The 27,644-nt window shown below is 38.3% G+C and overlaps 1 protein-coding gene across 6 annotated transcripts in view; it reads right to left on the bottom strand.

Moving 5' to 3' along the window:
• BTRC (beta-transducin repeat containing E3 ubiquitin protein ligase) overlaps nucleotides 1-27,644 on the bottom strand; it is a 183,981-nt gene that overhangs the window by 5,225 nt on the left and 151,112 nt on the right. For 4 of the 6 annotated variants that reach the window (XM_040486216.1, XM_040486217.1, XM_040486218.1 and 1 more), the window contains 10 exons: nucleotides 26,732-26,963; nucleotides 22,802-22,988; nucleotides 16,607-16,703; nucleotides 15,826-15,963; nucleotides 15,170-15,288; nucleotides 12,782-13,031; nucleotides 12,150-12,268; nucleotides 10,479-10,589; nucleotides 8,490-8,568; nucleotides 1,345-1,537 (listed from right to left, as the gene is read on the bottom strand). In XM_040486216.1, the coding sequence (XP_040342150.1) occupies nucleotides 1,376-1,537; nucleotides 8,490-8,568; nucleotides 10,479-10,589; nucleotides 12,150-12,268; nucleotides 12,782-13,031; nucleotides 15,170-15,288; nucleotides 15,826-15,963; nucleotides 16,607-16,703; nucleotides 22,802-22,988; nucleotides 26,732-26,963 (1,494 nt within the window). In that variant the 3' untranslated portion in view covers nucleotides 1,345-1,375. Of the gene's footprint in view, nucleotides 1-1,344; nucleotides 1,538-3,795; nucleotides 4,375-5,098; nucleotides 7,982-8,489; nucleotides 8,569-10,478; nucleotides 10,590-12,149; nucleotides 12,269-12,781; nucleotides 13,032-15,169; nucleotides 15,289-15,825; nucleotides 15,964-16,606; nucleotides 16,704-22,801; nucleotides 22,989-26,731; nucleotides 26,964-27,644 lie in introns of those variants that run through there. The other 2 variants (XM_040486220.1, XM_040486219.1) reach the window with 2 other exon arrangements.

The following is a 27,644-nucleotide window of genomic DNA, read 5'->3' as shown; positions in this document are numbered from 1 at the left end:
ATTGAGATGAGAGCTGAGGAAAGGCAACCAAAACAGGAAGCTTCAAAAAGTAAGAAAAGCCCGAGACACACTCTTCGGTGATGTCTGTGTTTTAGGGGTGAGGGGAGACAGGAGACATAATCAGAGAACCAGGAAGAATATTTTAAGTGGCAAAATGCCACAGCAATCCAATGAAGAGAAAATTTTGGCAAAAGGAGGGGACGGGTACATGACAATTATAGTATTACTAACAATGACCACTTCTTACTGAGGGCTTGTTCTATGCTTGGCACTGTGCTAAGCTCTAAGCATTTTACATATGACATTTCAAGGCAATCCTCACAACAGCTCTGTGAGATAGGGATTGCAACCCATCTTACCAGTAAGGAGTCTAAGGCTCTGGAAGTTGCTTGCCCAGGGATTCTCACCTAGACCTGCCTGTGTGATTTGGCTGAGGGATAGGAAGCAGCATGTCCTCTGTGAGAGCAGCGAGCGATGAAGTGAGCCCAGCAGGGGCACAGGCCACCCCACTTAGAAGAACCACTATGAAAAGATGTGTAGTAAAGTGTACTAAATCTCTACTTCTGCCATAGAAGTGAGGTAGGCATAGGGAATAAGAAACCATAACGACAGCAACACTGCCCAGGAGTGCAGCTTTCCTAGCCCAATGATAGCCTGATGAATGGATCTGAACTGCCTGACACTGGGTGCGATCTGAATATACCAGAACATAGGATGTTCTCCTGCTGCACAGGAAGGTTGCAGACTCGAGTGGGAGAGTACCCAGAGTTCTCACCAACTGCAGAGCTACTTGCAAGGTCAAAAGACAGTTCTTTTCTTTTTCGGAGGGCATGAAGAGGGGGGATGACGATAAAAAAAGCCACTTTTTATAATCCAATGACACTGACAAAGCAGAGCTGTGAGAAGTCAGCCAAAAGATGTCACCAAGAAAATTTTCCACTCACACATTATTTACTTGGTTTAAAGGGTCTCTGTTACAGGAACTGGTTTGATATGGGAACTACAAAGTCATAGGCTTATGGGTCATTACTCTTAGTTTTGAAATGGATTCAAATCTCATTTTATTGTCTTAACAATCCTATCAGATAACTGGGGTGGGAATTATCCATTCTACTACATAAGGACCATCCAGATCTAGTTCAACAATCACCTAGAACTGAGAGGTTAGCTACCTTGATGAAAGGCAGCGTCCAATATGCAGCCCCAGCCCTGTCTCATGTTATTGGCTTTACCTGCTTAACAGGAATTGTAGAGATAAAGGGTGCGAGAAGGCTCTATGAACTAGCAACACCTTACAGCCAATATTCCTACCCACCGTGCTATGTACACAATTCTTTTTCATACCTGGGCAAGTATGAGGTCACTGTATGATTATTTATCTGGAGATATAGGTGTATGTTCGAGAAGGGGAACGGGGGGGTTCAGCTTGGGCAGCTGGATCATTTAGGAAGTCCCAGATGAGGATTGTGTCATCATGTGAACTACTGACAATCTGGAATTCATCAAACTGGAGTCGGAAAACTCTTCCAGAATGCTCCTAAAGCAGCAGAAACAAAAACTTTTGAACTACTCAAAATCAAAAGGACACAAATTCAGCAACATGTCAAAAGGAGTCTATGGAAAGACTATGGTATGATGATATTTTTCTCTAATATTTAGCTGTTTCAAGAACACAGAGAAAAAGTAATTTGGATTAAAGGCACAACGGAAAAATCAAATATTGGTCAGCTGATTTTGTACAAAGTTACATTCACTACAGCTGAGCCATGTCAAAGAGTATGCTGGTTTCTCACTGCTACCTCTCCTTGGTTTAGGCTGAACGAGAACATTGCTCAGTACCTACCTGGCCTTATCCTCTTTCTGTATCTGCTGGATCCTTCTATGGTCAGAGGCCAAGGATTGATGAGCAGTAACATGAGGCACGCTGGGAAATGGTTTATCAACAAATTCTCCCCAATTTGTAAAAGCATTCGCGTATTTTCATGATGTAAAAATTCCTACAGTGGCTAATTTCAAGCTACCCATGTGAGGTCAACTGGCTTGCAAAACTCATGAAAATTTAAATGCTCTCATGGCCCTTATTCAATACTACCTTCACCCCAATGCTTTCATTATCAATTCGTTTTTTTGTTTGTGAATTATATATATATATAAATGCATATATCTTTTTACTCAACAGTGCAAGATTCCTCTTTGTTACTGCATGGAATGTTCGTTTTCTAAATTACTGGTTGGCATTTCATTATTTGAACACACTACATCTTTTCTCCTGTGGTGGACATATGGCCTGACCTAGTTTTGGCTATTTAATAAAGCTGCTATGAACATTTATGTCCATGTTTTTTTGATGGATACATGCTCTCATTTCACCTGGGTAGACAGAGCTGCTGGGCCACAGAGGAGGTAGGTTTGGCTTTAGCGGGTACAGGGAAATAGTTTTATGAAAGTTGTGCCAGTTTATACTGCCGCCAGCAGTGTGTCAGAGTTCCGGCTGCTCCACATCTTCCAACAAACTGATACTGTCAATCTTTTTAATTTTAGCCATTCTGGTAGGTGAATAGTGGTTTTTTATGAGTTTTAATTTGCATTTTTCTTTATGAAGTTGAGGAAGTTCCCCTCTATTCCTAGTTTGTTGAGAGTTTTTATCATGAATGGATACTGGATTCTGCTAAATATCTTTTCTGCATCTACTGACATAACCATGTGATTTTTCTTCTTTAGCTTTTTGATGTGATGGATTAAATAGTTGATTTTTAAAAAAGTATTAAACCAGTTTTGTATACCTGGAATAAATACCACTAGGTCATAGTGTACATTTTTAATACACTGTTGAATTCAATTTGCTAATACTTTGATGAGGTTTTTTAAAAGAGTTACTTCATTTTATTGGCTTATACTACTAATTTTTAAATAATTACAGAAATTTTCTTTATTGTGAAATCACTAAATGTAAGGACAGTGACAAGACTACACTTAGCTCTTAAGCAAACAGTTTAAGACATTACCAAAAACTCCTGCCTAATAAACTCATATTAGTCATACAATTGTGTTTGCCGTTACATTAGCATTTTTAAAATATACTTTATTTTGGGGGCGCCTGGGTGGCTCAGTCGGTTAAGCGTCCGACTTCGGCTCAGGTCATGATCTCATGGTTCGTGGGTTCGAGCCCCGCGTCGGGTTCTGTGCTGACAGCTCAGAGCCTGGAGCCTGTTTCGGATTCTGTGTCTTCCTCTCTCTCTCTCTGACCCTCCCCAATTCATGCTCTGTCTCTCTCTGTCTCAAAAGTAAATAGACGTTAAAAAAAAAAAATTAAAAAAAAATATTTTATTTTGAATTATGGTAAATTAAAATTTACCATCTTACCTATTTATCGTTAAGTGTATAGTTCAGTGTTGTTAAGTACATTCACAATGTTGTACAATCAACATCCAGAACTTTTTCATCTTGCAATACTGAAACTCTATACCCACTGAACAACAACTCCCTATCTCTTCCCCCTCCCCCCAACCCCTGGCAACCACCATTCTACTTTCTGGGTTTGATCACCTGTAGATACTTCATGTAAGTGCAATAATATAGTATTTTGTCTTTTTGTGACTGGCTTGTTTCAATTGAAATAACGTCCTCACATCTTATTCATGTTGTAGCATGTGACAATATATCCTAAGGCTGAATAATATTCTACTGTACATATATATACACCACATTGGTTTATTCATTCATCTGCTGATGAATACCTGGGTTGCTTCCACCTCTTGGCTACTGTGAATAATATTGATATGAACTGCATATGCGTGAGATTCTGCTTTCAATACTTTTGGATATATACACAGAAGTGGGAGTGCTGGATCATATGGTAATGCTATCTTCAATATTTTGAGAAACCCCATACTGCCTTCCATAGAGGCTGCACCATTTTACATTCTTCACAAGAAGTAAATGAGCTCATAGATGAGCATCTGTGTTCATGAGACAGGCTCATCTGTACTTTTCTTGTAATACCTTTGTTTGTTTTTGGTGTGAGGGTCATGCTGCCCTCACAGAAGGAGTTACAAAGTATTCACTCTGCTTCTATCTTTTGTAAAAGATTGTGAAGAATTGGTATTAATTCATTCTTAAAAATTTGGTAGAATTCACCAGTTAACCCATCTGGGCCTGTGCTTTCTGTTTTGTAATTATTATTCTGTTATTAATTATCGATTAAATTTCTTTAATACTGATTCAGTCCCATTCAGATTGTCTATTTCTTCCTATGTGAGTGGTGGAAGATTATACCTTTCGAGGAATTGGTCCATTTCATCTAGGTTATCAAATTGGGGGCACAGAGTTGTTCACAGTAGTCCCTGATTATTATCCTTTTAATGTTCATGGGATCTATAGTGATACAAAATTAGGTTTAACATTTCGATGCACATAAAAGGAGTTATACAAAATCCATTCCCAATAAAAACTCTCAGCAATCTAGGAACACAAAGAAACCTCCTAATCAATGGGTATCCACAAATATATACATGTATGTATATACATATATACAAAATATATACATATATACAAGATACATATACAAAATGTAAATATATGTATACACACACACACACACACACACACACACAATGGTAAAAGACCAACTGTCTTTTCCCCAAGATAAGGACATCTACACTTCCCAATTCTTTTGACACTGTACTGAAGGTCTTAGTACAAAACAAGAAAGAGAGGGGCGCCTGGGTGGCGCAGTCGGTTAAGCGTCCGACTTCAGCCAGGTCACGATCTCGCGGTCCGTGAGTTTGAGCCCCGCGTCAGGCTCTGGGCTGATGGCTTGGAGCCTGGAGCCTGTTTCTGATTCTGTGTCTCCCTCTCTCTCTGCCCCTCCCCCGTTCATGCTCTGTCTCTCTCTGTCCCAAAAATAAATAAACGTTGAAAAAAAAAATTTTTTTTAAAACAAGAAAGAGAAATGAAAGGCACACAGATCATAAAAGAAGTAAAAGTGTATTTTGATATACTTGTAATGAGCAGTTTAGAAATTAGAAATTTTAAATACCTCCCGAAACTTAAAAAAATACTATTTATGATGGCATTAAAATTACAAAGCACTTAGGGATAAATATGACAAAAGATGTGTCAGACCTTTATTTACCCTGAAAGGTATAAAAAACACTGTTGGAGAAATTTTTAAAGACCTAAACAAATGGAGAGATATACTGTGTTCATGGACCAGAAGACTCTGTGTTGTTAAGAAGTCAATTTTCTCCAAACTGATCTAGATTCATCACAATCCCAAGTGAAAATCTCAGCCCTTTTACTTTTTTTTTGGTTGTTGAAATTGGCAAACAGATTCTAAAATTCACATGAAAATTCAAAGGACCCAAAAATATTTGAAAAGGAGCGAAGTTGAAGGACTTACACTACCTGACATCAAGAGTTAATAAAAAGCTGCAGTAACCAAGAGAGTATGATACTGGCAAAAAAAAAGACCAATGGAACTGAAAGGGTCCATAAGTAGACCCACACATATATGGTCAATTGATTTTTGACAAAGCTGCAAAGGCAATTCAGAGGATTGCCTAAATAGTGTTGGAACAACTGGATATGAGCTTCGATCCGTATCTGTACCATCTACAAAAATGAACTCAAAATGAATCACAGACCAAAATGTAAAGCCTAAACTACAGAAATTTTAGAAGAAAACACAGGGGAAGATCTCCGTGACACTGGATTAGGTAAAGATTTTTTTTTTTTAAGATATAACTGCAAATAATACAATCCATAATGGAAAAGGTTGATACACTGGACTTAATAAAAATGAAGAATCTCTGTTTTTCAAAAGATACTTTTAAGAGAATGAAAAAGCATGGACTGGGAAAATATATGTATGCATCACGTATCTCCTAAAGGACTTGTATCTTGAGTAAGTAAAAGAAATCTCAAAACTCACTAAGAAAACCAGTCAATTAAAAAAAAAGTTACCAAGGGATTCAAAACAGATACTTCACCAAAGCAGACATACAGATGGCAAATAAATGCATGAAAAGATGCTCAACATTATTAACATTAGGTATGTGCAAATTAAAATCACAATGAGGTACCACAATATACTATTAGAATGATTCAAAAAGACTGTACTAAGGATTAGTGAGGATGTGGAGTCACTGGAACTCTCATGCACCACTGCATGATACAACTGCTGTGGAGAACAGTTTGGCAGGTTCTAAAAATATGAGACATATGACTTAACTATTCTGCTCCTATGAGTTGCCTTAGAGAAACCAAAGCATATGTTCATTTTATTGTACATAAATGTTTATAGAAACTTTATTTATGATAGCCCCAAACTGGAAACAACCCACATTTTCATCATCCAGCAAAAGGATAAAGAAATTATGGTATAACCATGCAATGGAGTACTACTCAGCAATTTTTAAAAAGAAATGTAACTATTGACACAAATCAATGACATATAATTAGGCTTAATGAAAACAGACAAAAAAGAATACATACTGTGTGATTTCATTTATAAAAGTTAGAAAATGCACACAAATCAATACTGACAGAAAGCAGATCAGTGGCTGCCTGGGGACTAGAATAGCAGGAAGTGGGGTGGGATGGGAAGAAGAGATTACAGAGGGGGCACGAAGATATGTTCACAATCTTAGCAGAAGTGGATGGTCTCACTGGTATGTACCTATGTCAAAGTTTATTAAGTTGTGCACTTTAAATATGTCCATTGTATTGTATGTTGATTACATCTCAATAAATCAGTTTTTAAAAACGTAATAAGGCAACTCAATAAATAAATGAGGACAAGATTTGAACAGACGCTTCATAAGAGAAGATAAGCAAATAAGAAGATGTTCTACACCATTAATTATCATAGAAATGCAAATTAAAACTACAACCACTACACACCCACTCAGACTACTATAATTCTTAAAAAAACTGACAATACTGAGTATGGTCAAGGATGTGGAAAAATGGGACTCTCATACTAAGTCAATGGAAATACAAAATGGTTTGCATTTGTGAATTCTCAAAATGGCACTTTGGGAAACAGCTTGGTAGTTTCTTGTAAATTTAACACACACTTATCATAGGACCCAGAAATTGCACTCCTACTCTCTGGGTATTTACCCAAGAGAAATGAAAACAGTATATATACACAAAAATCTGTATGGGAATATTGTCAGCATCACCCCAAACTGGAAGCATTCCAAATGTCCTTAAACTGGTGAGCAATTAAACAAACTGGCTCATCCACACAATGGACTACTACTCAGCAATACAAAAAAAAAAGCACTAAAACATGCAACAACATGAATGAATCTAGAATGAAGTGAAAAAAGCCAAATGCAAAAGCTACATACTATATGATTTACTTGATATGACATTCATAAGATAGCAAAACTATTAGGAAGAAATCAGAAGAATAGTTGCTAGGGGTGGAGGAGAGGGGATTGATATGAAGGGGGCATCGTTTTTGGGACGATAGAAATATTTTAGATCTTGACTGAGGTATTTACCCACCGCAAAATTCAGAAAAAATACACTAAAAAAGGGTAAAACTTGCTGTGTATAAATTATACTTCACAATAAACCAGACTTAGTTTAGCTGCAAATGAATTAAAGTGCACACTTTAAAAACATGTGTGAAACACAGGCAAAGTAGGTCTGGTGCTGCAAGAAAGAGCTTTAAATCCAACAAAGTCTTAAGACAAAGAAACGTCTCTCTCTCTTCTCCAGAGCAGAGACTGCCAAATGTTGAGAGTCACGATTCAGAACACTGGCTTCAAATGCTAGCTCTCATCTTTTTCCTGAGTTGTGCAAAAGATTCTCTGCTCCCTGGTGTCCCACCTAATCTTCTTTTTCTAATGGCGGCTGCTTTTAACCTTAGGCCATTTTCTCATCCGGGCCTTTGGTGAACACCATGATAAAGAATTTAGTACTTTCAAAGGTGACTTTCCTCCTTTTGAGTCACTTCTTTCTTCAACTGTCAAGATGTTCACGGCAAGGGGGTATATGAGGAATAAAAAAGACAGGATTCATGTTGCTGGAGGCGGCATGCCTTGAACAGGCTGCAGAGCTAGGGGGCTGACCGGGGGCTCACACAGGCTCCCACGGCACTTTTTGCAGGCACAGGTGTGCAGGTCCTCAGATTCTGGACAGGTTCCAATTTGAGTAATTATGTTCTCTCTCCCTAAGTACCCCCTACTGTTTCTGGTGGATACAGAATTCTTATTCACTTCCTGTACTAAACTGTTGTGTAGAGTTGCTGTGCAGCTGTTAAACAGCTGCCACGTTCCTCTCCATATATAGTCTCTAAAGCACTTTTGGATGAAAGGCGCTATATAAACATATTTTATTGTCATGTATTGGTTGCCTTTCCACTTAGTAGTAGGTTTTGTGAGTCTAACTATCAAATCCAGATCTGTATTCCACAGCACATCAATGTTTAATTCCTTCCCCTTCCTGTTCCCCAGCCCCCTCAAGGCTCTTACCACAAGGGTCCGTAAACACAGCGTCCCTGCAGGAGCACGGGGGTCCAAAGCAGCTACAAGATCCCACACTTTAATTTTTCTAAAGATCAAAAATGGGATAAAAATCTTGATTAAAAGCAAAATTAAGGGACCACAGGAAGAACAGCACAAAGTCACGGCAATAAATATGTATGGTGAAAGTAATTTATATGACAAATGCAGTTCATAAGAATATACAAAAACTTTTTTGTTTTTGGAGACTTGGTCCTTGCATTCATTCTTGGGTCAAGGTTATTGGTCTCAACAGGGGAAAAAGTACAAATTTAACCTAAAAATGAGGAACAGGTTAGCCTTAACCAAGCTGAAGATAGTGAATGGTAAATTTACACCATATTTTGGGGCCAGGAAGAGATCTTACATACTAGACCTCTTAATGATATAACAGATTATTTAGGCCTAGAAACCTACAATTCTGAGAATGGCCCAGGTCACGTGTACCAGAGGACTGGAACTCACTGAAGAACTCTGGAGTTAAACTTTTTTTTTTAAAGTTTATTTTTATTTTTGACACAGAGAGAGAGTAAGCGTGAGCTAGGGAGGGTCAGAGAGAGAGAGAGGGAGACACAGAATCCGAAGCAGGCTCCAGGCTCCGAGCTATCAGCACAGAGCCCGATGAGAGGCTCGAACTCACAAACTGTGAGATCATGACCTGGGCCAAAGTTGGACGCTTAACCCACTGAGCCACCCAGGCGCCCCTGAACTCTGGAGTTTATATAAGCAAATTCTCATAGTTTAAGTAAGAAAAGCTTAGCCCTTCTAAAAATCAAACATATGGTTATGCCTTCTCACGGTAAACAACAGATAAAACCCAAGAAAGGTGGGAACAGATCAAAACCGGGGCAATGAGAAAATATAACCTAGCTGGAATGTGTCATCACACCCTGAACAATTTCCCAAGGGTAGAACAGTGACGGCTGACTCAAAGCAGAGGAAGCTCTGCTTCCTGCAGCTTGAGTTGTCTTAATCAGTAAAGCCAGCTCATAAACTAAGATCAACCTGTAAGTCAGCTTCTGATACTTAAAAGCTGCCAGTATTTGAACTGTAGCCTTCCACTCCCCCATGTTAGGCACCCTGACAAGAAGAAATGATAAGGAGGCCTTTTAAGTGAATATACTTTCGTTAAGAGTTTACTGTGTGCTTACCACTGCTGGACATGGTACACACTCACAACATGAATGGATGCTAGTACCATTGCTATTAGACCAAAGAAAATAAAGATCACTAAACTTGTTGTAACTGAAATGTTAGGAGAAGTGAAGACAAGAGAGCTGCACTTTTAGAATTTCTCAAAAAGATAAAAATTCAGGACCTTACCACATTGTGCCCCAAAGATACTGCCTCCAATATTTCAATTTTATTAATAAGTCACTATTTTATACACATATCCTGGTATACTGGGATTTTTCCAGTTCATTGCTTTATAGAGTAAAACAGACAAATGTATAACCAAATAACTTATATTAATGAAAATCAGGAGCAAACAAGTACAATTAAATGACTGGGAAGAACATTTTAGAAAAGTAAACAAGAAAAGAAAAGGAAAGAAAAGAGGAGAATAGTAAATAATAGAAAAGAAAGTAAACAAGAGAGGTGCCTGGCTTGCTCAGCTGCTTAAGTGTCTTGACTTTTGATTTTGGCTCAGGTCATGATCTCATGGTTTGTGGGTTCAAGCTCTGCGTTGGGCTCCAGGCTCACAGTACAGAGCCTGCTTGGGACTCTCTCTCTGCCCTCCCTGCTCTCTCTCTCAAAATAAATACTTTTTCTTTTTAAAAGTTTATTTAAACAAAGCAAAGGTGAATATATAGATTAGGCACAAGAAATATCGTATCAGACCGCTTCCATGAAATTTATAATCTTTTAGAGTCAAGGGAAGACTATATTCAACATCCTCAGGCAGGAGGGATCAAGATGTACATTTTTTTTTTTTTTGAACCCTGTTAGCAAACTCACCCATCATAGGCCCCACTCACTATCCTCTTGTTATCAAATCGAATACAGCGCACCAGTTCCTCATGGCCTTCCAACACTCGTAAACACGCACCACATTCTATGTCCCATAATCTGGAAGAGAAAATTGAGTGAACTTTCGTGTATTCTTTTCTAAAGCTTTGGATGTTATAATAATACACTTTGTATGTCTTCAAAAAATCCACAAACATAAAATCAATCAACAATCATACAAAAATGTACTCTTTTCAATGTAATTTATTTCCTTTCTGCTGTATAACTCAGGCAGAAGAATTATGATTTAAGTTCAAATGAAATATATATTTTCAAAGCACGATGCTTTATATAATTCTGTAACCAGGGTCCCCAAGGCATAAAAAGGATGAATTCAATGTCCCCAGTTGCCTGTGAAGGACAAATCCAAGCCAAGAGAAGTAATGCTTCCTGAAATCACTATTAAGAATGAGATGCAGGGTATCAGTGATATCCTGCTCTCACAAAGCATGTCCACGTCTGTTAGTAAGGACACTCTCTGCTTTTACCCACTGTCCAGGACAGTCTTTCTCATATAATGGAAACAAAAAGCAAGTTCTCAAAAACTTTCATATATTAATTTAAAAAATTATATGCTTCCAGACCAAGGCAAATGAAAGGACAATTTCCTTAGATGTGACAATAGCTCTATCCGTTGTTTTTTTAATAGCCTTTTCATTCTCTTAGTACTATTTGAAGGAATGGAAAAGGATTCATAAATCTTCCAAATTCTATTCATATCTGTGTCATTCATCTTTGTGAAGATGAAAACACCAAAAAAGTACTTTAAGCTGTGGATTCTTCATAATTTCAAATTATGGATAATTACGTAATGCTAAGAAAACAAAATGCACAATTTCTAGTAGGGAAAAAATAGTTTTTCTTTTTTTTGTTAGAACACTGGTGAAAAAAAGGCCTTTTGCTACTTAGTAGGACTTTGCAACTGCACACAGGAAGAGCTTAAAGAGGAGGGCCTTCAACCTCCATTTACTTATCACTCTTGTCCACTTCCTCATTCAAGCAGTACCTTTAAAATAAGTATATCTGGTAATGAAACTATTATAGAATGGAAACACATCAATAAAAGGCTTTGCTATGCTATCTTTCTGCTTAGGACAATTTTTTTTTTTTTTCAAACTTTTGGCCTATAAGAAGCTACAGAAGGAAAAACATTTGGGGTGTCTGGCTGGCTCAGTTGGTAGAGCGTGTGACTCTTGATCTCTGGGCTGTGAGTTCGAGCCCCACATTGGGGGTAAAAATAAAAAAAAATTTTTTTAAGTTTATTTATTTATTTTGAGAGACAGAGAGAGAGACAGTGCAAGTGGGGAAGGGGCAGAGAGAGAGAGAGAGAGAGAGAGAGAGAGAGAATCTCAAGAAGGCTCCACACCACCACAGTGCAGAGCCCAATGTGGGGCTTGAACTCACAAACCAGGAGATCAAGACATGAGCTGAAGTCAGATGCTTAACCAAGAGTCACTCAGGAACCTCTACAAATAAAAATCTTTAAAAAAAAAAAAAAACAAGAAAGGAAAAACACTTTATTATAAACATAACACACTTGAAGATTTGTTTGATCCGTGTGCAAACAATGAATGGCAGAGTAATAGTGATCCCTTCTGGGTAAAGGCACCTGCTGCTCACCTGATAGTGTTGTCAGACGAGCCACTCACCACCAGCCTATCTCTGTACTGCAAACAGGCAATGCCACGTTTGTGTCCATTTAAGGTCCTTACAAACTCACAAGTACTTGTGTTCCATACCTGAAACAGAAATAGTATTTGGCAGTTGATTTGGTGCTTTTACTAGTAAAATCTAGGGCAATTGGAGTCTTGGGGAAGCAGAAAAGAGTACTGAGCCAATAGGGGGAAGTCAACTTCTCAAACCAAACCAAATCGAAAAAAGAAAAGAAAAAAAAAAGACAAGTTTAATTCTCAATAACACAGGGCTAATTTGTAGCTGGCTGCTATAACGTGAGAATTCTTCCAACTGATTTATTCTTATGGAGTTATTAGTCTGGTCTTGCAGACAAATTTTCTAGAAGCTGAGTTTACCCCTGGCCTTCTCACACTCACCATTATCTATAGGACTAAGATACCTAACCAAAAATTTCACACCGCTTGTCTCATTCATCGCCTTCTTACAAACAGACTAGTATCTGAATTAAATATTAAACTACTCCATATGGACATTTAAATATGAAATTTCCCTTGATTGGATTTTCATATGAACACCCTTACTCTAAATTGGAGACTTATCAAAAGATGCTTCATTACCTTTATAGTCCTATCTCCAGACGCAGAAACGATGTACTTGTCATCAAAGTCTACAACATTGACAGCAGCTCTATGTCCGACTAGCACCCTCCGGAGGGTAATGTCAGTTGGGGAGGCCATATCCCATACAGCAATGGAACGGTCTTTGGAACAGGTCACCATCATGCCATTATTGAAACGTAAGTGCAGAACTGCTTCACAATGGTGAATCAAGGTGTTTAGCATTTCACCTGTATTTACATCCCATACCCTGGAACAAACAACATTAAGAAGCTTATCTGAGGCTTCGATGATATTCCTGGCTATGATCTATTTGACTACCACATTCCCCACTCATCTTGCCTCATTTTCATAATTAGTGTTATGCTCTACCCTCTTGTAGCTTTGGGACTGAGCTGAGGTAAAGAGTTCTGATGGACCACAGGGAAGTGATAGATAGAGGGCTGGACTAGGAGAGTAGGACAAGGAGAGGGACAGGATGCTGCCAATGTGAAATCCTTAAGACACACTATTTGAAATATGGGTGAGTTATATGGGAGAAGGGTAAGAATGAGGATACAACCACTGTCACCTACTAATTGGGCCTAGACTTCAAGATTATTACAAAACTTCTGACATTCAATCGGATGCCTTTAATGAGATACATTTTTTTTAATGTTTATTTTTGAAAGAGAGAGAGAGGGAGAGAGACAGAGTACGCATGAACATGGGAGGGGCAGAGACAGAGAGGGAGACAGGATCTGTAGCGGGCCCTGTGCTGACAGCAGAGAGCCTGATGCAGGGCTTGAACTCAGGAACCGTGAGATCATGACCTGAGCTGAATGAATGAGATGCTTAACCGCTTAACTGACTGAACCACCCAGGCGCCCCTAATGAGATACATTTTTAAGTAGGAATCTGATTAATGACAGTAGCATTAGTGTCCCACGGATAGCCCTCAGGAAATAGAACTGATTCAGGCCAAGAAGCTTCTGTAAGAGTCTTAGTATTGTGGATTTGAGCTTGATAACCCTGGATCTTCAATTTTACCATACAGGCCAGGCCCAAGATGACCTATACTCTTAAGTCTAAAGTTCCATTTCTGTGCCTTGAATGGGGGTAGAGATCAAGAATAGCCACCCCAGGGGTGCCTGGGTGCCTCAGCTGGTTAAGTGTCTGACTCTTGATTTTAGGTCAGGTCATGATCTCAAGGTTTATGGGATCAAGCTCTGTGCTATGAGCATGGAGCCTGCTTGGGATTCTCTACCTCTCTTTCTGCCCCTCTCCCTGCTCGCTCATGCCCGTGCTCACTTGCTCTCTAACAAAATAAACATTAAAGAAAATAAGGGAAAAAAATAGCCACAGTGTAAATGGGGGCTTACAGCAGAGTGTGGGACCTTTGGATATCTTGAGAATTTTGTGTGATGATGTATTTTGATTACTCTGTTTTTGTGTATTTACTTTGATTTTCATAACACATTTTATTTCCTTTTCCAATTTAACCCCATCTTTTAGAAAATCATTTTGTCCCTTATCCTGTAAATGATGTTAGCCTCTACAATGTTTAGCTTCCTTGAGGCACTCCAGAGCATCAATAAATGTTAAATGTCGATAACTATAAGAACTGAGTTTGCTATGCCTTTAAGTCAAAAGACGAGAAAGAGGAACAGCCTTTTCTTATTCACAGAGGATAATTTGGATTGGTAAACATTTAACTTCAGAGGATCTAACAATGCAGTTAACTGCTTTTTTTTCCTAATTTTTTTTAAAGTTACTTTTGATGCATTATGTTTGGAAAATCCTTTAGCTTAAGGCAAAATTCCTAACAGAGGTTTCCAGCAGTGCTGCTGGTACCCAGAACTCAAGCTACACTGGACTCCAGCAGCATAATGGCTGTGTCATCAAATCACTAACGCCTCTGGAAATTGAAGGCCCCTCCCTGAGTAAAGCTTGCAATTAAAAACTGCAGGGACAGCAGGGGAGGGGCTGGCAAAGAGAGAGCATTGTTCACCTGTACACATTTTAAAGGAGGTAATGCATGTCTGTACCACAGTTATAACCACCTGAAAGGAGGCTTAATTCCATTCACATCATTCCCCTGCGAGGTGGTTTTTGTAAGGCATGCACAAGGTTTACCAAGTTTTTATAATTGATGATTTTCCCAAATTAAAACAGAATATGTAGTTTCTTCAATGTGCAAAAATGTAAACTTGCCTTAATCGTTCCTAAATCAAGTTTTCTACTTCTAGGTGGACACAATGATGTGGAGAGCTGATGGCTTATTCTTCTTTAGTTATGAAGTTTCAGAACTGCGTTCATGCAGCTACATACAGCAAAACTACTATCTATGACAAAGAACAGAGCAGATCTGATATTCCAGAGTTCAAAAGATCATTTGGAATTCTCTACCTGACTGTGGAATCCGATGATCCAGTTATGATCACCCTCTCATCATACTGGAGACACAGGACAGAACCCGTATGGCCTGTGAGAATTCGCTTGCATTCCAGCGTGCTTTTATCCCAGATCTAGGATGGCAAACAAGATCTTTTTGATCACTGTGATAATGGGGTGGTGCTGAGACTTGTTGGCTCTACTATGTGTTTGATTCCTCTAAAGAATCAAAGCCCAGAGTAATGTGGAATGCATTCTTTTCTATAGGTATAGCTAAGCACCTATATATATGTATGTGTGTGTGTGTGTGTGTGTGTACACACACACACACACACACACACACATATAGGTGGCTTCAATACTAGTGCAGACTTTATCCTTTTCATTAAGGAACAGAGGTAACCTATAATTATGTGAAGCCTAAAGGAGTAATAGCACATTCAGCACACTGTAAGGAGAGAATTTAACCCTAGGACTATCCATTTGTACATGCTTCTGGCAGAAAGCAAGTAACTGTCCTTTAAGGAAATGATTCTGGCTTCAGGATGGGAAACAACCTAAAACTCTCATTTACCTTCTGGAAATAATACTTAGAGATGATGCTGGGACTGCTTTATTAATGTGGACACCCTTCTCCTTCAGCCATCTTCCCATTATTGAACAAACCTCACCTTGATTGTGTTGTCTCGAAGGCCGCTTACTATCTTCTGATCATCATACTGTAAACAGTAAACTCCTTTGCTTGTTTCACTTCGGCAGTGGATTCTCTGTAAACTATGTCTTCCACATCTCCAGTTAGATTCTATTGTCTGGGAGAAGGAATAATAAAAAGTAATTAGGAAAGGACCAGCACTAAATCCTTATCTGACTTTCATGGCAACCAATGACAAATGCTCAGTGCTTCCCTCTATTAACTATATAGAACTTAAGGCAAACTCAAAATATGTTTTAAAAAAACCACTGTTTAAATTTGTATAACATTTTTTCATTTGTAAAGTTATTAAAGATTTACTTTCTAGAACTCTCCTGCATATAACTCATTCAATTAAATGATAAACCTGGTGGAAAAGGGGCAACAGAGGGCAAGCTGTGCTCTTCATGAGGTTACATGCTCAGTGCTCCCCATACCTATGTGGTGGCCATTTCTACCAGTGAACTTCCAGGAAGGCTCAATTCGTAAGATATTGGAGTATCATAACAGTCTCAGTGCTATTGCATGAAGATATCATTTTCTCTCTCTCATCTACTTATCTACCAGTAAACAATCTTTAAAAGCTTTAAAAATTTTGCCTGGCAATTTACTATATTTTACCTACCCTATTTACTTAAAAGAAATTGATTTTTAACCCACATTAATAAACCTTAATGGGTTTGCTGTAACAATTCTGTTATTGAAGAATGCTGATGATTCTCTAGTATTTGGCAAATATCCAAATATAAATAGATTCTTACCTCAATGTCTTGTATAATTTTAGGATAAAGTGCTCTATAGAAGGAGTTGGGAGGAGCGTTCCCATCAGGAGGTTTGTTTTTGAATAAATACTGTCCCCTAAAAAACAAATATTTTCAATAAAAATCACAATATCAAACATTTACAAGGAGCTTCTTATTTTTTCAAAGTGTTGTCACAGTTACCATTCCATATAATCTCCGTAGCCTGGAAAGGTGTGAAGTTAAGCCTGATTTCAGGAGCCCCAACTTTCTGGGTTCTAAGGAGCTCAGTCAACACTGATTGTAAACATGACCACTTGTAGTGTAGCCATCAGAGTATCAGGCCTTCAGGAATACTATAATGTTATCAAGCAAATACGTATATTCAGAATTTATCAACTAGTCTATCAGACCTCTGTACAGGCAGATTCACTGGGCTTTTGAAAATTTTGTTAGTGATGGTAACTACTAACTCTGAACTAGGCACATGCCCCACATTCCCTACCTGGCCGCCCCCCCCCCCCCCCCCCGCCACCAAGTAAAGCTGTGCCAGTATCAGTGGAGCCTAGCATCATGGGCAGTAGGAATGCCTCTATCACGGAGATCATTTTTTCTAGTCTTCATTTATGTGGGGTAAGGTGTGTTGGCAGCTCGGGCACCCAGGCTGCTGGTGATCAGTGTAGCTGTGCTTTAAAAGGAGCAATTCAATTCATTTTGACAGAGAAGAAAGGAAACACAGGAGTGTCCAGCAGCAGGTATGGAAGAAGATGAAAAGAAATGCCTAAGAGCACTGTGCTGTCAAGTCTAAGGCATGACATTCTTTCCCAGGTTCCTGGCTATGCACATACATACATGCATTTTACTGCCTTTCCTTGACTCCAGTGAGCAACATTTGTTAGCATCTCCTTCCTTATGACAGCACATCTCTGGAATACTCGTATCCCAAGCTAGATCTTTGCTACAAAAAAAACCAGTAAATGGCAATCACTTCCTGCTGGGTAAAAAATTTAATTCCTCATCCTGAAGTTAAGAACCCACCGAACACGGTGTGGAAGCTAGTAAACCCCACTATGGGTGTACTAACTGCTGTTCTCACTGGCACCGTGCCTTGCAAAGTGGAGATAGGCAGAAATGCCTCAGAGTGTAATCCTGGCACCAGAGAAATCATGTTTTCTCTGGGCCAGTCATCCACTCCTCCCTCTATAGCTCCATTACAATATAATTAATTGTTCAATGTCTCCAGGAGCGCTTCTCCCTGCCCTCTTCCTATTATACACCTTGAAAATTAGTTGAGAAAATTTATCAGGAAGGTAGCTTTCACTTCTGTGTTAATAGAGGAAGGCAAATCTAGAGTGGAGAAGCTAAAATAATAGTTTATAAAAGGGGGCTAATAGGAGCAAGAAATATGATACATCAACATAAAGGGCAAACAAGACATATTGTGAAATAATTCTGGGTTACAAGCACACTTCTCTTATTCTGCAATAAGAGAACAATCTTACTCTGCAAACACACTGTAACCAAACAACAGATTTTGAGTGAAAAGATCCTAAATCTGGTTAATAGTTATAACTTAATAATTTCAATTCCAACACCCTTTCATGAGGTGATAATCACTACATTCATTTTGCAAGCAAACAAATCAAATGCCAGGGAGGTTAGGTAACCCGCTCAAGGTCACACACCTAGCAAGTAGACCTGGAATTTGAATCTAAGTCTGATTTTAGAGCCTACACTCTACTACTTTATTATCTCCCAGTACCCACCATTCCTCGGAGATTCCTGCCCTCCTTTTAATCTCTGGCAATTGACTATAGGCGCCCAGGATTTTCTTCATATGTAATGAAACTATCCCTACATTCTAAGAAAAGAGAAATCATATAAGCCTCTGATTTCATTTTTTACCTCAATGTATTTTTCATGCCTTGCTAAAGTGTCTGAATTTCTTCAAATTAAAGGTGCTACAAAAAAGGGGGGTGAGGGGCTGAAAACTGGTTTTTTCAGTCTGTATCTGTGTTGTAAGTCAAAACCTTTTATGATGGAAGCTCTCTGACAACAGGGACCACTTCTGTGTGAAATGTCTAGTACCTCTGAGAATGTAAGTACATGATAAATGCTAAATATTAAATTTAGAATGTTATCATAAAATGTGATCTGCTGATTAAGAAAATGGACTTTCCCAAGTGGTCGTTTATTATACTTTTAAGAGTTACCATTACTGAGCACAGAGAGTACACTCAATATTATTCAAGATAGAAAGAGACAGAGTTCATGTCCTAGGGGCAGACTGTCAAATTCATCTAAATACAACAATGGAGTGGAAGCTAAACCCAAAGCTTCATTAGAAAATGATATTTACTTATTGTTTCTGGTTGGGGGAAATGGAAGAAACTGTCAAAGCCAGGATTTGGGGAAAGGTATGAAAGGAAAACTTTATTGACACAGTAGGCTTAGAAAGACAATCTGAGAGAAGACGAGAAAGTGATCATAGACTGAATTTTTTAAAAAGTAGGGGAGAACACTAACACAAGAAGAAAGTCAAATTTAAAAATACAAGCAGTCACTGGGACGCCTGGGTGGCTTGGTCGGTTGAATGTCCGACTTTGGCTCAAATCATGATCTTGCGGTTTCTGAGTTCAAGCCCCGCGTCGGGCTCTGTGCTGACAGCTCAGAGCTTGGAGCCTGCTTCGGATTCTGTGTCTCCCTCTCTCTCTCTCCCTCCCCTGCTCTTGCTCTGTCTCTCTCTGTCTCAAAAATAAATATAAACATTAAAAAAGTTTTAAAAAGACACAAGCAGTCAAGGGTGCCTGAGTAACTCAATCGGTTAGGTGTTCAACTTCGACTCAGTTCATGATGTTGCAGTATGAGTTCAAGCCCTGTGTCGGGCTCTGTGCTGACAGCTCAGAGCCTGAAGCTTGCTTCAGATTCTATGTCTCCCTTTCTCTCTGCCCTTCCCCCACTCATGCTCTCTCTCTCTCTCTCTCTCAAAAAAAAAAAAAATACAAGCAGTCAGAGAAAGTCAAGGGGGATATTAAAGGAAGTCTCCACGGGGTGGACAAATTCTTGTAATTTCATGGGGCTCTATCAAGGTAGGATGACAAATGTGGCCAGGGACAAAAGAATATGGTCTGAACTATGAAGGATGCTCAAAAGAACAGAAATGGGCTCCTGTGGTTGAGGAGATAGGGAAAGAGTGATAATCAATACTGGATCCTAGATTATTTCTCATCCATACCTTCATATACCATTCATATAAAAGGCAAAATGATCTTGTTTGTTTTTTCTCTTTGTAACAAACATAACAGATTTTCCTATTTACTGCCAACTCCAAGTAAAATTGTGGAGGCTCTTATCTTTGGTATTTTCACAAGCATCTGTCCAAATCTGCTTATCTGTTTCTTGTTCTTCCTGCCTTCAAAAAAAAGAGTTTGTAAGGGCACCTGGTGGCTCAGTTGGTTAAGCATCTGACTTGATTTCAGCTCAGCTCGTGATCTCATGATTCATGAGATGGAGCCCTTCGTCAGGTTCTAGGCTGATGGCACGGGATTCTCTCTCTCTGGCCCCCCCCCCCCCCACTCCACACAAGTGGTCTCTCAAAATAAATATATTTTTTAAAAAGTAAAAAAAAAAAAAAAAGTTTGTAAACTCCCAATGTCTGATAAAGGTTTACTGTTATTTACAGTACAAATGGGAACAAAGTATATTTTAACAGGGAAGAAACCTTTATTGCTATGGGAGTGAATCTCTGTCCTAGAGATTTTAGGTTATGAGTGCCAATTTGGAGGAGAATTTGGGTTTTTCTTTTGAAATGTCATTTTTTAAAAGATTTAAAAAAATTTTTATTTTTTGAGAGAGAGAGCATGAATGAGTGTCAGTGAGGGAGAGAGAGACAGGGAGACAAAGGATCCGAAACAGGCTCCGCACTGACAGCATGGAGCCCCATGTAGGGCTTGGACTCACAAACCATGAGATCAAGACCTGAGCTGGGTCACGATCTCACGGTCTGTGAGTTCGAGCCCCGCGTCAGGCTCTGGGCTGATGGCTCGGAGCCTGGAGCTTGTTTCCGATTCTGCGTCTCCCTCTCTCTCTGCCCCTCCCCCGTTCATGCTCTGTCTCTCTCTGTCCCAAAAATACAAAAACGTTGGAAAAAAAAAAAAAAAAAAAAAGACCTGAGCTGAAGTTGGATGTTTAATTGACTGAGCCACCCAGGCGCCCTAAATGATGTTTTTTTAAATTTTTATTTTTTTAATGTTTTATTTATTTTCTGAGAGAGAGTGAGAGAGAGAGAGAGAGAGAGAGAGAGAGCACGAGCGAGCACACGCAAATGGGGGAGGGGCAGAGAGCTAAAGAGACACAGAATCTGAAGCAGGCTCCAGGCTCCGAGTTGTCAGCACAGAGCCTGAATTCACGAACCATGAGATCATGACCTGAGCCGAAGTCGGCTGCTTAACCAAATGAGCCACCCAGCGCCCCTAAATGACTTTTTTTTTTAGAGTTTATTAATTTATTTTGGGGAAGGGGGAGGGAGGGAGGGACAGAGAGAGCGAGAGAGGGAGGGAGGGAATGAGCAGCGGAGGGGCAGAGACAGAGAGAGAATCCCAAGCAGGCTCCGTGCTGTCAGCACAGAGCCCAATTCAGGGTTCAGTCTCATGAACTGTGAGATCATGACTGGAGCCAAAATGAAGAGATGGGCACTTACTCAACTGAGCCACCCAGGTGACCCTGGAGAATTTTTCTTTTTTTCTTTTCTCTTCTTTTTTCCCTGTGAGGGGTAGTAGATATTCCTAGCTGCCCTAAAACTCTTCCACGTAAGCAACTGCTCTATATCTAAGGCTGGTCCTGGCATGCCTATTAGCAAAACGATGGATTTTGAATCCCATACAACTATATATATGTGTGTGTATATATATATATGTATATATATATACATATATATACATATATATATATATTTGCTTTTTTATAAAGAGTTTATTTCCAAAGTATGAAATAAATTATGAGAGGTTTCTCTTTTTCTATATAGTGAAATAAATGAGAATAAGAAAAACATATTTGGGAAGAATAACACTATGCTTTCATATATTCACGTCTATCTAGCCAAAGAATAGCCTGGCATTTGCTTCCTTTAAAATTGAATTTGAGGGAAATTATAAAGCCTTCCTAATAGCCAGAATGACAGAAATTTCTTGAAGCATTTGGTATAACATTTAGGGGTCAATACGTTTATTATATATCAACGAATTTCAAATATCCAAAAAGATAAAAGAAAGGGAGCCATAAATTTCAAAGATGAAAAAAAAATGAGCTAACTATATTTTAATGAAAACTGCTGAGAAAAGTTGACCCTCTTTTCTTAACAGTTTTGTATCTCTTTATGGTCCAAGATATATAATTGATAAAATTAATTGCTCAGGATATCCCTGAGCACACATATGTCTGCTGGTGCATTTCTCTCAACTAAAATATTTAATATGTCACTTTTATTTTACTTATGAAATTATTCACACCTGACTTTCTTTCAGTGACATTCTAGAGATATCCTTTGAAAGTACATATAGAAGGCATCTTCCAGAAGTTCTAATGAAATGGTACCTTTATCTTAAAAGAACAACAATAAAATTGGTGAGGTCTCTCAGGCTGCTCACTATATAATGCCTCAAGGAACTCAGGATTAAGCAGTAAAATCTTAAGAAAATATGAGTCTTCTGAGGAAACAGTGAAATATACTAGATGACACATTTCACTCTTTCCCATGCCTAGAGTTCTTATTCTAGTTGAGTGTAAAAATAATTTTGATTACAAAGGTGATAAACCACCACAGGCATGGATTAAAGACAAGAAATCTTCTGAAGGAGAACATACTTATTGGTTCGGGATTGTTTCGGGCATCTGATGGCTTCTGTGTGATTTACAAACTGCCTATCAGCCCTTTTTCAGGACACTACTTTCTGCCCAGAGAACAGAATGCTGTAAATGAAGTCGGTTTTTAATCATTTTTTGCAAAGTAGTAGTATTAACACAGTATGTCATTTATGAATGATTGGTCAGAAGAAACACTGTTGAGTACGTGTACAACTATTTTACATTTTGTGCTATAAACCAGCAACATCATCATATTCAATGAGAAGCAGTCTCTCTGGTTCCCAATATTATTCCAATGACTCTGAACGGCCAAGTCCTGAAGCTCCATGATAGTAAGAAAGTTAAAAGGCTCACCATCCTCTTCGTTCTGCCAGGCCTCTCCACAGAGAATCCGTCCTGACCATTCTCTCAATGAGCTTCTTCCATAACATGCCATCAGATGTCACTCGGTACCATTCCTTACATACAAGTTCAGCAGCACATAGTGATTTGGCATCCAGGTATGACAGAATGTTCTCAGCAATGTGATCCAAACCCCGAGCTGTTGGGTTTGGGGGAGGAGGTAAAGAAGAGAAGCATAGGTGGTGAATGATTTTTTACAAAAGGTCCTTAAAAAAAGAACAGCATTTATTCTGTTCTGAAAGCATATCATTGTCCCTAGTGTGGTCCAGTTTCTTTTTCAAACAGAAACTTGGGTAAAATGAGTGTCAATAATTTTTCCATAAGGTTACAGAAATGAACAGTATTTTCCATCTTCCTTTAGATAAGGAAGTTAGAGCTAACAACTAGCAAACCCCCCAAGACATTAAAAATAAAAAGGATTCCAGAAAACAATTCACATCTATCTATATGGATTTCAGCACTAGGGGATGTTCTATGGATGGCATCTCAAAGTCTGTGATTCAGACCCCCCCAAATCTCTATATTAGGTCCATTTCTCATTCTGTTTCTATTACTGCTGCAGTTCCAAAGCTGTTCAGTAAAAGAAATATCCTTTAAATGTACTAGGGGAGAGGCACTAAGTCAGAATGTGCTGGGTTATAGAATTTTGGGCATGCAGAAAGAAGAGAAGAAGGAAATACAGATTGGTATGGGAACATCCCAAGAGGAAAACAGAGAGGTATGTTTAAGTTCAAGTATGAGTTTAATTTCAAGTGTTTAAAAAAACTGTATTTGAGAGTAGTTGCTGCTATAAAGCCTACATGACAGCTGACCAAAAGATGAAAAAAATCCCAGACCACTAAATAACTTGGTTAGAATTTCAGAGACCATTTTGTAGGATGTATAGAGGAAAACAATGGAAGTAGATCTTGGGCTTCCTAAACTGGATGGGCTTCCCAGTTAAAATACTCTACCACCCAAATCTGTACTGAGGCCTCAGAGAAATAGATACTATAAAACAGGATGATCACACGAATAAAGTTTTTGGCTATTGTTCTAATTCACAAATGAGACAAACACATTCACGGTTATTTCTTTTTCGGGTTACATATCAGAGGTGTGCTAAAGACTTAAATAGTGCAGAAGGATTCCTTCATACTCTGACTCCCTCAGGCACAAACTTAACCAAAAGGAAAGAGAATACCACATTTCATTTTGTGCCTTTCCCTTGAATCACACAAAGACACAGTTGGACACCGTTAGCAACAACCCAAACGTGCTTAAACATTATTCTAATTATAAAATTGTATAGATATCAGTCACATTTTTCAGCAGATTTGGAGAAGAAAGCATTAAATGGATTTTGTTTGGCTGGCATCACATGTTCATATTTAAGCATAAGCAGATGGAGGCATCCATCACTTAATTCTTATTAAAGGAAAATGACTATAACCCAATTAAAGATATAATAATTAGTTCTTCGTGAAAAAAAAAACAAAAAACAAAAAACAGTGATGGTACAATTCCTGCACCTTTAAATTGAAACTTTCTATGCCATCAGAAGTTTCCAAAATTCATTCCTGTGTTTTTAATGGCTGTCATCAAATTGTTCCTGATCTTCACTATATCCCTATAGTAAGTCTTTGGAAGTAATTTCACCTAACACTCTAAACAAACCCATTACATTAATGGATTATAGGCATTTTTTGAAGTAGTTTGGTTTACTAAATGTAGCCAGATGGTGTAGGTTTGTAAGTTAAAATGGCCATAAAGCATTAGCCTGATGATTTAATATCTTATAAAGTGGTCAGCAGATACACACCAGGGATCAGGATTAGGCAAAGGATACACAGATCTCATCAACTCCTGCTCAATTCTTAGTGGTATATGCTTGAGATAGTAGCATGTCTCAGTAGCTGGGGAGAGCACAGTAATGAGGTACACACAGATTGTTCACACAATGAAAACTGTTTGCCTATGGCTAAAACAAAATCCAGTGAGGGAAGAAGGGGCAGAAGTCTATTCTATTTAACAAAAAATATAGATACAAATTTAGTTTTAAAATGGTTATTTCTAAGATATAAATAGGTATTTCTTTTGTTTTAAAGGGTGATTTAAATTCCAATTTTGGAAAAACAAACAAAAAAATTAATTGGCCAAGATGAAGCAAAGTAGTAATATGCCTTTTGGGGGAGGGTTGGCATATTTTTGAAGAGGACAGTTTGGCACAAGTATTAAAAACCTTGAAAATATTCATAATAATATTTCTGTTACTTCTTCCTAGGAAAAGACTAGTGAATAAGAATGTCTACCACAGCAAAGTTTACAATAGGAAAAACATTTTAAACTACCTAAGTGTCCAAAAAAGGGGTTAAATAATATATGTTTTGGCCCCCATAAAGAATATATAATACTATAAATAATTATGTTTTAAAAGAACACTCAGGAAAATACATTAAGAGAACACAGTAAGAAAAAAATGTTACAAACGTTTTAGAAGGAAATATACACACCTAGAAAAAACAGTAAGGCTACATGCCAAAATATTAATAGCATATTAGCAGCTCTCTCTGAATGGTGGTGTTCTGGGAAATTTTATTTTTATATTTTAAATGGTTTTGAATTTTCTAAATTTCCTATAACTTCTATAATCAGGAAACAATTGAAAAAAAATAAAAACATGATATAATAATATTTTAGAGATTCACTCATCTTTTGTACTATATGTTCTTTTATAGCTTTTTTAAAAAATGTTTTTTAATGTTTTTATTTTTTTGAGAGAGACAGAGCAAATGGGAGAGGGGCAGAAAGAGAGAGGAAGACACAGAATCTGAAGCAGGCTCCAGGCTCTGAGCCGTCAGCACAGAGCCTAATGCAGGGCTTGAACTCATGAGTTGTGAGATCATGACCTGAACTGAAGTCGGATGCTCAACCAACTAAGCCACTCAGGTGCCCCGATACTGTATGTTCTTTTAAAATAAACTTTTAAGGGGCGCCTGGGTGGTGCAGTCGGTTAAGCGTCCGACTTCAGCCAGGTCACGATCTCGCGATCCATGAGTTCGAGCCCCGCGTCGGGCTCTGGGCTGATGGCTTGGAGCCTGGAGCCTGTTTCCGATTCTGTGTCTCCCTCTCTCTCTGCCCCTCCCCCGTTCATGATCTGTCTCTCTCTGTCCCAAAAATAAATAAACGTTGAAAAAAAAATGTTAAAAAAAAATAAATAAATAAAATAAACTTTTAACACAGAGGACAACCTTGTATTTCCTCGAGACAGCATTTCCTCCAAATACTGATGTCTACAAAGTATCCTAGGATCACCATCAAGCATTCAGTAAAACCACCACATCATCTTCCACAAAAAATGTATTTTAAGTGTGTGAGCTTGTGCATGTGTGTATTCAAACATATATTTAGCTTACGATAAATGTTTGGTTATTGAGAACAGTGAGGTTGCAAAGCCTGGTGTTTACAAATTATTGTCACAAGGCTCCTGAGGTATCTTTCTTTACAAAATACTCACTTAAAAATTCAGTCCCATAATTTAAATTATTCTGTTGACAAATTCCCATAGAACTCCAAATCCAAGTACATAAGTTAACATATCTTGAAGCAAAGACACATTATCAAGGTAGCACCTCACAAAAAATGTTATCTGTACCTCTCAGTGGGTAAGAACAGGGTGACTAGAAGGGTAGGAGATCCAGAGAAGACTGGGGAAAGAAGAGTCTCTATTTCCAGAGTTTGATGTTTTGGGTATTTATACCCCAAGAAGGTAACATTAAAGAACTCAGTTTATAAAAATCAAGCCAATAAAGACTTTTAAAAAGAAAGATGAAGATCTAGTTCCTTACCATTGTCACATATCTTCTAGGCAAATTAATGGCTCACAAACACCCGGAGACCTACCTGGCAGAGCAGTTATGAAATCCCTCTGCAGCATAGGTTTAAGATATGAGTTTATGTGTCCATGTTGGTAATGACACATTTGGGATATAAGATGTTCTACAAATTCCACTTGATCGGACTCTGACCACTGCTCAAAATATTTGACACACAGCTCCTTTTCCTTCTCATAGCTTGCTGAGAGTTTTCGTTGCTTGGGCACAATCATACTGGAAGTGCCATTGGCAAGTTTCGTCTGTAGAAGGAGTGGATTAAAAGAAACATGAAACAGTAAGTACTGAAAATGAGGGAAATATATAATTTTCTGGTCTGGCATGCTATATGATGTCTATATGACGGAGCTCACTCTGTTACTCTATTAGTAATTGGATGCTTATGAATAGCAATTACATAGAAAGCCACACAAAGACCACAGTAAGTTGGGAAATCAGAAATAGTGTTGGATGACTAGACATTCATGTCTAAAAGTTCACAGGAAGATATTATTTGGAGATACACAGATGAAAACTGAAAGCTGAAAGCATGTTAAGTTATTATTACTAGCAAGCAAAAAAGCTAATTTGCTTTTTTTTTTTGTATACACCAGTTACTGGACATTTATAGAATTACTTACTCACAATTTATTTTTACTAATCAAATAAGAAACCTTCCATGCAAAGAAAGGCCAATGAATAATCTGAAACTCTAGTACCTTGGAGATAAAGCTTAAATATAATGTGTATATGTTCAACCTACCCTTTTCCTTCTAAAAAGGAAATCAAACTTACATGCCATACAGTCTTTCTATTAATTAGTTAGCTCATTAAGAAAATATCAACTGAGCATCTACGATGTGTCAAACACTGTCCTAGGTGCTAGGAATACAACACTGAACCAAAATAACAGTGTCTGTTATCAGGAACTTATATTGTAGTAT

This window comes from Herpailurus yagouaroundi, unplaced genomic scaffold, assembly GCF_014898765.1.
Source record: "Herpailurus yagouaroundi ecotype Mexico unplaced genomic scaffold, PumYag 163, whole genome shotgun sequence".
Lineage (NCBI taxonomy): Eukaryota > Metazoa > Chordata > Mammalia > Carnivora > Felidae > Herpailurus > Herpailurus yagouaroundi.
This window is presented reverse-complemented; position numbering and strand designations above follow the sequence as displayed.